At 49.4% G+C, this 10,126-nt stretch overlaps 1 protein-coding gene across 1 annotated transcript; it reads left to right on the top strand.

Annotated features, from left to right (window-relative positions):
* The first annotated feature begins 6,778 nt into the window (after window positions 1-6,778).
* On the top strand, window positions 6,779-9,290 carry HRH3 (histamine receptor H3). The gene is made up of 3 exons (XM_062642105.1): window positions 6,779-7,010; window positions 7,235-7,401; window positions 8,317-9,290. Exons 1-3 carry the CDS (start codon window positions 6,794-6,796, stop codon window positions 9,160-9,162), a joined length of 1,230 nt encoding a protein of 409 aa, XP_062498089.1. The 5' UTR covers window positions 6,779-6,793; the 3' UTR covers window positions 9,163-9,290.
* The last annotated feature ends 836 nt before the right edge of the window (window positions 9,291-10,126 follow it).

The raw sequence follows: 10,126 nt of genomic DNA, 5'->3' as shown, positions 1-10,126 counted from the left end.
GAGCTACATTCATTACTAAATAAAGCAATAAACTTAATTAGCCCAGGAAGTTTGTTAAATATTACATGAGGTTACCCATGAGTTCCCTGTCTCCAGGCCCCGGCACGAAGTGAAGGAGCTGACATTTGTAGGTCTCCTCCCATGAGAAGCTGGTGGTAGCTCTGAAGAACACCATGAACTCCAGAAGGAGCTGAAACTCTACCACTCTAATTGCTTAGTGTCAGGCAGTTTTATGAAGTTTGAAGTTTTATGAAGTTTGATGGCACGTTAATGAGCCCACTGTGCTGCAGCTTGCACCAAAGCCCAGGGAAACCCAGCTCATTTCTCTACAGTTGGGTTTCCAGCTGCCTTGGAACAGCTCTGGCTTCAACTGGAGACTGTTTAGTCCTTCCCAAGTGTTCTCATGTCACTCCCAACCTTCTTACTGTCAAAGAACAAAGCCCAACCCTGCTTCTTAAACCACCCCCTGATGGAATACCAAATTCAACGGATACCTCAACAGAGCTTTAACGTTTACTCCTGCACATGGCAAAATGCTCCCAGCATCGTTGAAAGCAGCTGGATGTGGATATCATGTCTTGGTATTCAGACTCTGCTGAAAACATCTATTGGTCTTAAAAGCAGCCATCAATTTGGTCCAAGATGACAGGTGCAGGATGAGTTTTGTGTTTATTCCCTTTTTCATTTCAAAATGCAGTATTGAATTGGCCTTGACAAGGACCAGGTGTTAACTCTGATCAGACAGTTACTTCATCACCAACTGTGTTACACATCCTGCTCTGCTGTGCTTTCCTCCCCCAGAGCAGCTAAACTCAGCATTTTCATGCTCACAAAAGCATGAGCATGGTTGGTTCCACACCACCAGAAATGTGACTTTCTTTGATGAGAAGGTGATTTGTAATTCTAAGGAGTTAGTTCCCAAGAAGCCAAAACCAAGAAGCTTGTTTGGGACTGGTCCAACTATGAAGTCTCCCTGCGTTAAAGTTTTTGGATGCTGTAAGTTTGGATTTGCAGGTTACAGCTACAACATAGAGAAAAATAGGGAGGGAAGGAGAGGAAAGAAGGAAGGAAAAGAAAGAAGTGAAAAGGTGTAGGACTTGTTCTGAACACAGATGGACACATAGCATGCCCAGGCCAGGGACAACTTGCCTCCAGTGTTTGGTCCTTCTCAGAGACGTGGTGGCTTTGGTGCTCTGATGCTGTGCAGTGCGGCTCTCACTCATGATGCTTTGAGAGTAGAGACATTGGTGCTTCCCTTTTGAAAGGTGGTTCACAGAGTATTTCTCAGCATTTCTGAGGACTATTCCTGTCACCATCATCATCTTTATCCAACATCAAGCTTGCTTAATTAAGTCCCTTGCGGTACAGTAAGGAAAAGACCTTTGGCTGCCAGCAGAAGACATTCTGACATCTGCTTGAGCAGCAGGATGAAGCACACCCAAAAAGTGATTTTGTGCTGTGCCACCCAGGTTTGGATTTCTATGCTACTTTTCAGTCCTAACGGCTCCCCAAGTCTGACAGATAAGTTGTCGTTGGGTTTGTTTTTAAAAGAGAAATCCACTCTGATTATCACCTCTGGAATGTGAAATGCTCCCTCGGCATTTGCTGTGTCCTCTCCTCTGACGCTACATGTTAAAAATTGACGTTGAGCAGAAGCTCAAGGGCTCCTCTGGAGATTTCATCCTCGGCTGCTCTGGAACCTCTTTTCTCTGCCACTTTGCCCTTACCCTCACGCACGTGTGCTGTTAACCTGCACAGGCATCTCAAAAACGTGAATTTTCCAAGCTGAATAAACATTTCCCATGATAAAGGCAGAAGAAAAGGAAATAAAACAAAGGGATGCGTTTCTAATGACAGATACTTGTGTGAATGCCAGACAGGCATTTACCTTTACCCTCACCAGTAAAGACATGAACACAAAGAGGGGTTTTTAATCTTCTTTCTCTTTAAAGTTTGTTTCACAGACTAGCTGGCTCCATGGGACACAAATAAGCAGTGGAAAGATACAATCCATGCATAGTAGTAACAGCACCTCTCCTCGAGGTTCAGAGCTTGCTCTGCCTCCAGCCCTGTGCACCCTCACTGCCACCTGGAAGCGCAAACTCCTCCTTGCGGAAGCTCTGCCTCTGTGGAAAGGCAAAGTCAGATAGACATCAAAGGAAAGATGTCCAGAAAGCTCTCATTTCCCTGTTAAATGTTACTGATGCTAATGTGCCTTCTGATTTCCATAACTCCTGATTTCAGGACACAGCTGTCCTCTCTGTGTAATTGCAATGACGCGTATCTAAACCAGCACCAAAGTGCAAATTCTTCCGTGGGAGGACGAAAGGAGCCTGATCAACTTCTAGGCAACATTACTTCTGTCCCTATGGATTACAAATACCCTCCTTGTCGTTAGCACCTAATTTACTGGGTTTATTTGATTTATTCCAGGAGAAATGGGAGCTTCCATCTTTCTCCTTTGTGAAGAAGAAAGTGAGAACATGTGTGTCCCGGTGCAGCTGAGCTCTCCCAGGGGTGGATGCTTTGCCCACACATCTGTGCCCTGTGACAGAGGCCCTTCTACTGCTGTCGAAGCAAGGTATGATTCCAGAGCTGGAGCCAAGCATGACAGTGCAAGCACTGAATTATAGATGTGCCTGGAGAAGAGGGGCAGGAAACGTCTGAACCTGACAACTCAGAAGCCATCTGCTGCCTCATGGAGTCCAGGGTATTTGACATAGAATTTGGCTGTGATCATCCCAGCTGGTTTGGACTGGCATGTGTGTGAATGTATTCTCCGTGACAAACCACAGGGAGACTGTGTATTAAGACTAAATTTGATTTTGTTTTAATGACTCAGGCATGATTATCACTTTGTCATTTGTCAAAGATCACAGTCTCTGAAGATGAAAGATGTTGTCAATTATATAGCAATATTTACCCAAACAGCTAAAAAGGAATAATCCTCCTAGCTCCAGGTTTACTGTGTAGAACAGCTACCTCGGCCAAGATGGTGCCACCTTTAAGAAACTCATTAATCATAGAATCCCAGCCTGGTTTGGGTTGGAAGGGACCTTAAAGCTCATCCAGTTCCAACCCCTGCACCTTCCACTAGAGCAGGTGGGAATTACGGGGATCTAACAAAACTAAAGGGTGCTAAATTTTAGACAGAAGGAGAATTAAACCTGGCCTGTAGAAGGTCAGAGCCTTGGGTGGCATGGTTTAGTGTGAGGTGTCCCTGCCCATGGCAGGCGGGTTGGAACTAGATCATCTTAAGGTCATTTCCAACCCTAACTATTCTATGATTCTAAGGTGTCCTACCAAGAAGAGCAGATTCCAGCACCATGTCTTCACAGAATAATCAGTCCACATGGAAGTCGTATTTATTTGGATGTGAGTTCTGGGAGAAGACACAACTTCTCCCCACCTCCTCTAAATGTATGTACAATTCTGCAAGTCACAGGAGAAAATATAAATGAGATGCTAAACAGAGGAAATACAGCTATGCAAAAGAAACTCCAAATTAAAATGAACAACACACAAGCAAGTGGCACTAAGCCACATGCATACAAAGCATGTACAAAACACTCCATAGGTCAGACCAATGGCCTGTTTCTCCACAGTAACCAGCACCGAGCAGAGTGGTGATGGTCCCAGCATGGCTTTAGCAAAGCCAAAGCAGTTGATGTCCCCAGGCACTGCTCTCTGACATGGCAATACACACACTTTGCAATGCCCAAAATCCAGCATAGAGCCAACTGCTAAATTACATCCAAAACCTGAGCTCCCTAAACACCAGGAGGCTGCAGAAGCTCTTTGTCTCTTAGCCTGAAGCTTTGCTTCACAGAGAAACTCCCCAGAACAGCTATCTTACAAGAGACTGATTCACTTCTCACTCTCTGCTTGAATGCGAAACAACTTTCAAGTGCAGACTTCTCTTCCAAGTACAAAGCAGCCTTAAAAAGGCCACTTATTTCCCTTGGTTCTCTTTAAAGATATGGAAGTTCTGCAGGATTTGTGTTCAGGCTAAATGCTTCTCAAAAATAAAGTAGGGAAGGAAGCAGAGAGGGGAAGAGAGCCCCCCACTCCTTACTCAGGAGCTCCTCAGGAGAGGAATTGCCTTGCAGGCAGTGGCAGCAGGGCTTCACCCTTCCTGGGGGCTTCTAGGGCTTGTCTGCCTGTGTAGTTGAGTTCTGAGTGTGTTCAGGAAACACTGCATTGCCTCAGCACCTGGGCTGTGAGCTGGGGCTCAAGCTGTGGCAGAAAGCCTTGAAAATGGTTTTGGGAGGGAGCTCTGAACTGGGACCTCTGCATCTGCTGTTCCCAGCCCCTGCTTCTCAGTCACAGCCTTAGACTAAAGCATGCTCGGGAAGCTATAGCTCTGATCCTCCAGAAAGTACCATTTTTGCTCCTATATCTACACAAGGACTGAGCAGCATTCAGGTGCTGAGTCTCTGTAGCCTTCCTAGCCCAGAAGAGGACCCCATGGCCTGACTGCAGGGTGATCAATACACCTTAGATGAACATCTCTAAGCACTTGTGAGCACAAAGGATATCCACACGTGGCATACGTACTGCATAAGCCAGGTCAAAACGTTAGCTATCGTACCATCTGCTTGCGAGTCTGTGTGTAATCTGCTTTAACTACTCCTTCTAGGCTGGGTGATTTCCTTTGGTTTTCTTTTATTTCCGACAATTACCAAGACTGCATGTTTCCTGGCCTGTCTTACAAATATATTTATCCTTCTGCTGAAGCAAGAGAGAAACCACAGGACAAGGAAAACCATAGTCTGTGAAGCTCTGTCCTCTCTTATTATCTAATACTCCTGGCAATAAACAATGATTTATCCATGTTACAATTATAAATCACTTCATAAATTACCTTAGGCACAACGTGTGGTTTCTGCTTTCTTTCTGGATGATGAAAACTCTGAATCAGAATGACAGCAAACAAACAGCTCCTAGAGACAACGCTGCAACACGCACACAATCGCTTGGAATTTGTAAGCACGCCAATGAATCCTGATGGTTGTCTGAACAGAGATTACCAACACCAGCAGGGCACAAGCAGTCAGAACCTCAGTGGTGTGTGGGTTCATTAAATACCATGAGGGGGGCAAAAAACCCCTTTTTCTCCATGGCATCTGAGATGATCACAGAAAATCAGGTCCTCTTTGCTCTGGCCATGCTGCAGCTGCACAGCCAGGCTGCTCACTGCCCTGCGGGGAATTGACTCGGGTGTGTTGTTGAACCTGATCTTCCTCAAAGCAGTGCTGAAGCCATGCATGAAGTTCCTCGAAACCTCCAGCCATTTATCCCCCTGACCAGGGGGTTCTGGACAGGCAGCATCCTCTGCAACATCTCTCCTACCCACAGCTCCCACGAGCCCACAGTGACATCCTCCGTCGGGATGCAGCAGCAGCGGGTACCAAGCCCTTTGTGGAGTGGAGGGGCTGGGGGACACTTGGCTCCCTGAGGAAGGGACGCACCGTGTCAGGTGGCTGCAGGCCTGATGCTGGGGGCCACCTAAGGCCATTGCAGTGGGAGGGCTTGGCAGGGTCCCTGCCCATGCTGGCTGAGAGGTGCTCTCACCTCCAGGCTCTGCAGGCTGCAAGTGATTCACCACGATTTAAAAGGACCCTTCCAGGCTCCTCTCAGCAGGATCAGCATCCGCTGTCAGGACAGTGGTGGTGGGTTTGAAGAGGAGTTCTGTGAGGCTGTAACAGTTCCTGATGTGAAAATAGCTTTTGGAGTAATCAGAAGGTGACAAACCCCCTGGGCTCTATCTTCATGCATGTTTCTGGGTTTGCACAATTTGCCTGCTGTGCTTTTTTGATCTCTGTTCTTCAAAGGCATTCACAACTTATCAGGCTTTCCCAGGAAGAACATTGCTTGGCCAGCATCTCCAGCCAGTGTCCTTCTCTGCTTCCCAGTGTCGCTGCTCTGCATGTCCCTGTGTCCCTCTCCAGAGGGAGTGACTGAGGGGGTGAGCTGACCCTATCCCTGGACATGAAGATGTTCCCAATGCTGACGTGTGGGGCAGACACTGCACACTGGGGGTTGCAGTGGTAGGTAACTTAGTCCTGGCATATCACCAGCTGCAGAAAGTCTTCAAACAAGAGGTATTCTCTTCAGCTATGAAAAGCTAAAGGAGAGGAAGGAGGAGGGAGCAATAATCATCTCCTGGAGCTGGGGGCTGCAGGCAAGGAGTTTGCAGACCGAGTGGCAGGGACACGTGGTAGAGTTGTGGGCTCCCAGCAGTGTTTCCTTGGGCAAAAGCATCACCCTCTGTGCTCTGCCTGCCCGAGAGCTCTCCTGGTTGATCTCTGATGAACAGACAAGTTGACCCTTGACTCGCGCTCCTCTCCACTCAGGCAGGAACCATGAGTGTTCCCCATGGCCTCTGTCTTGGGGGAATGCTTTGGGGAATGCAGGAATGTTCTTGTGAGGAATGCAAGGGAGAATTCAAGGATGCTCCCAGGCTGAGGGGGAATGAGGAATGTAGAGGTGTTCTAGGGGGGGGTGCAGGGATGTTCCTGAGTTGAGAGGGGAAGGAGAAATGCAGGGATGCTTGGTGGAGATTCAGGAATGCTCTGGGGGATGTGGGGTTGTTCTAGGGAGCTGCAGGAATGCTCAGGGGTGCTCTGAGGGATGCAGGGATGCTCTGGGGGATGAAGGGATGCTGAGAGCCGGAGTGCCGGTCCCATCGGCCGCAAGGCAGCGCGGGGCTGCAGCCCCCGGCGGGGCGGGAATGTGGGGTGGGCCGGGGCGGGGCGGTAGCCCCGCGGATAGGCGCGGAGCGGCGCGGGCCATGGAGAGCGGCGGGGCGCTGAACGGCTCCGCCACCGCCGCCGCCGGGCGCTTCACCGCCGCGGGCACGGCCGCGCTGGGAGCGCTGATGGCTCTGCTGATCGCGGTCATCGTGGCCGGTAACGCGCTGGTGATGCTGGCGTTCGTGGCGGACTCCAGCCTGCGCACCCAGAACAACTTCTTCCTCCTCAACCTGGCTATCTCGGATTTCCTAGTAGGTAAAGTGCCGTCCCCGGACCGGACCGCACCGGAGGAAACTTAGCGGCGGGGCCGCCTCCTGCCCTCGGGGTTCCCAGCTCCTGTCCCGGCCCCGATACCTTCCGCAGGGGTCCTTCCCGACGTCCCGGCAGGTCCCGTGGGGGGCGGTGTGCGGGGTTCGTGCGGGGCGGGGGAAGGAGACGGATTCCCGCATCCCGATGGGAAAGGACCGCTCCGGTTGCAGGTGCGTTCTGCATTCCCCTGTACGTGCCCTATGTGCTGACGGGGAGATGGATCTTCGGGAGGAGCCTCTGCAAACTCTGGCTGGTCGTTGATTACCTGCTCTGCACCTCTTCGGTCTTCAACATCGTGCTGATTAGCTATGACAGATTCCTCTCGGTGACAAGAGCGGTGAGTCCTGTCATGGCAGCTCCGGTGGGGGGAATAGCTCTCATCCTGCTTTATTCTCCAGACTCTCTGCAATAATTAAAAGCTCTTTGAATCCTCCAGAAATGATGAATGTTTCAGCCTGGTGATGGAAAGCAATAATTATCCACAAATACATAATTCAGCTGTGGTTTCAGATTAGTATTTGTGGCATAATTAAATCATTTAATGTTCAGACCCCATTGTGCAGGTGTTTGATCCTTTCCCTGATGACAGGGTAGCAGCATACAAGCCAGCCAGCGAGGTAAGCAGACCTACCACTAACTTGCAGAGACTTATTATCTCCAGGACAAATGACTGGATTGCAGCTGGGCTCCCAGCTTCTCCTTGGCTACCCAGGCAGTAGATTGCAGTACCAGCTTCAGCAGGGCACAGCCCTCAGCTCTTTGACTACGTGGTGAGATGAAAAAGCTCAGCCTTTCACAGGAGGTAGCGAGCAGTTCACAGGCAGACCAGATCCAGTGCTGTTTGCTTGCTCCCTGACTCCAGCTACAACACAGATTAGCTCCAATGCCCAGTGAGAGCCATAGGGAGATGCCTGCCTGGCCCAGGAGCTTGGTGCATGCCTCTCCTGGGAGGTACAGAGTGTACCTGGGGACACAAGCACGGGGTGCAGCAGAGCACTGGGCTCCAGCTAAGGAAGTACATTTCCACTGAGCAGATGCCACCTTTTGGAGCTGCAATATGAGGGTTCTGAGTCTTCCCTGCAGGAGTGTGGTTTATCTAGCAATTGCTCCTGTCGCCTATGGCATATGAATTGGTTAGACTGCTGGGATATTGCCTAGCAACTTTACCAGGAATGCTAACAGTTCATTTGTGAAGAGCCTCAACCAGCTGAGGTGTGTGACCAGAGTTAAGAAAAGGTTTCCCCCATTGCAGGTCACCTACAGAGCCCAGCAAGGCAACACCAAGCAGGCAGTTCTGAAGATGGTGATGGTGTGGGTATTGGCGTTCCTGCTTTATGGACCTGCCATTATCAGCTGGGAGTACATCTCAGGCCGGAGCACCATACCCACTGGCCAGTGCTACGCTGAGTTTTTCTACAACTGGTATTTTCTCATGACAGCCTCCACGCTGGAGTTTTTCACCCCCTTCATCAGTGTGATGTTTTTCAACCTGAGCATTTACCTGAACATACAGAAACGCACCAAACTACGCCTAGATATTTTCCACGAGGTGCACAACCAATCCTTCACCGAGGAGATGGAAACGAGCGCAGAAGCAAAGCTTTCTTTGAAATGCTGTAAGTGGGAGCAGAAGGAGCCAGCTGAAACCCTCGACCCCTCCAAGAGCAAAGCCAAAGCAGCAGCCTCCCCTACCAGCCTGGGTGCCAAAGCCCTGCTGTCAACAAGCTCTGAGAGCGCTGGGAAACCCAAGTGTTGCAACAAGAAGAGCTGTAAAAGCTCAGCATCCACTCTGTCCTTAGAGAAAGGGATGAAGGTCGTGTCCCAGAGCATGACCCAACGCTTCAGGCTCTCTAGAGACAAGAAGGTGGCTAAATCACTGGCAATCATAGTGGGCATTTTTGGGATATGCTGGGCACCGTACACTCTCCTGATGATCATCCGGGCCGGCTGCCACGGCCACTGCATCTCTGACATCTGGTACGAGACATCCTTCTGGCTGCTGTGGATCAACTCGGCCGTCAACCCCGTCCTGTACCCGCTCTGCCACTACAGCTTCAGGAGGGCTTTTGTTAAACTCCTTGACCACGTCAAGCGTTGACCTTCGACCCCTGAACCTTGACCTATGACCATTGACAATTTGCGCATTGCCAGTTAAACATTTACCTTTGACCTATCACCTTTTGACCCCAAACTTTGACCTGACGTTTGACCATTAAAATGCCGACTTCAGACCCTGACTTTTCGCCCTTCAATCGCTAGGTGTTGACCTTTGACCCACAACCTTTTATCCTATGATCATTGAACCCTAGCTTTTGCTCTTTGACCCCCTGACTTTTTGACCCTTGCCCATGAAACGCTGACCTTTGATTCCTGACCGCCAAAACTCTGACCCCTGCACTTTGACCTATAGCCCCTTTGACTCCTGAACTTTGACCTTTCACCACTGATCATTAAATGTTGAGTCTTTGACCTTTTAGCCCTGAAACTCTATGCCTTAACTTTGACCTTTGACCCTTCATCACCAAATGGTGACCTTTGGCTCCTGAATTTTGACCTTTGACCTCCAAACCTTGACTGTTGCCCAGTAAACGCTGACCTGTGACCTATGAACTTTAGGCTGTAACCTTTTGACCCCTGAACTTTGACATTAGCTGCAGGCACTGAAATCTCTGTCCTCCACTTACAGATGCCACAGAAGAGTTCTGCTGCCACCTAGTCAGCCAGAACCGCGCCAGCATCTGGCTAACATAAAGACACAATCTGCGACATAAAAGCTATCAAACAGAAGCATGTAACCTAAACCTCCTGGACTACAGTCTACCTGTTTGCAGACCTGACTTTTTCCCTGTAAATGGGAGGGTTTTTTCCTTGCACTTTTGATATCACACGTATGTGATGATACAGAAAGAGAAGAATGAACCTCAGAAAGAAAACACTAATTTATCATTATTGCTACAGCAGCTATAGCTGTCATCTAGATCCCTGTGCATGTGGTGCAATGGATGTCCCTTCCGCTCCCCAAGAAGGGCCCAATCTCTGCCCTAAGGAGTTTACAGCCACTC

This window comes from Pezoporus occidentalis, unplaced genomic scaffold, assembly GCF_034315485.1.
Source record: "Pezoporus occidentalis ecotype Australia unplaced genomic scaffold, CSIRO_AGI_Poc_V1 ctg70, whole genome shotgun sequence".
NCBI lineage: Eukaryota > Metazoa > Chordata > Aves > Psittaciformes > Psittacidae > Pezoporus > Pezoporus occidentalis.
Note: the sequence above shows the minus strand (reverse complement) of the source record. Positions and strands in the feature narration are given on the sequence as shown.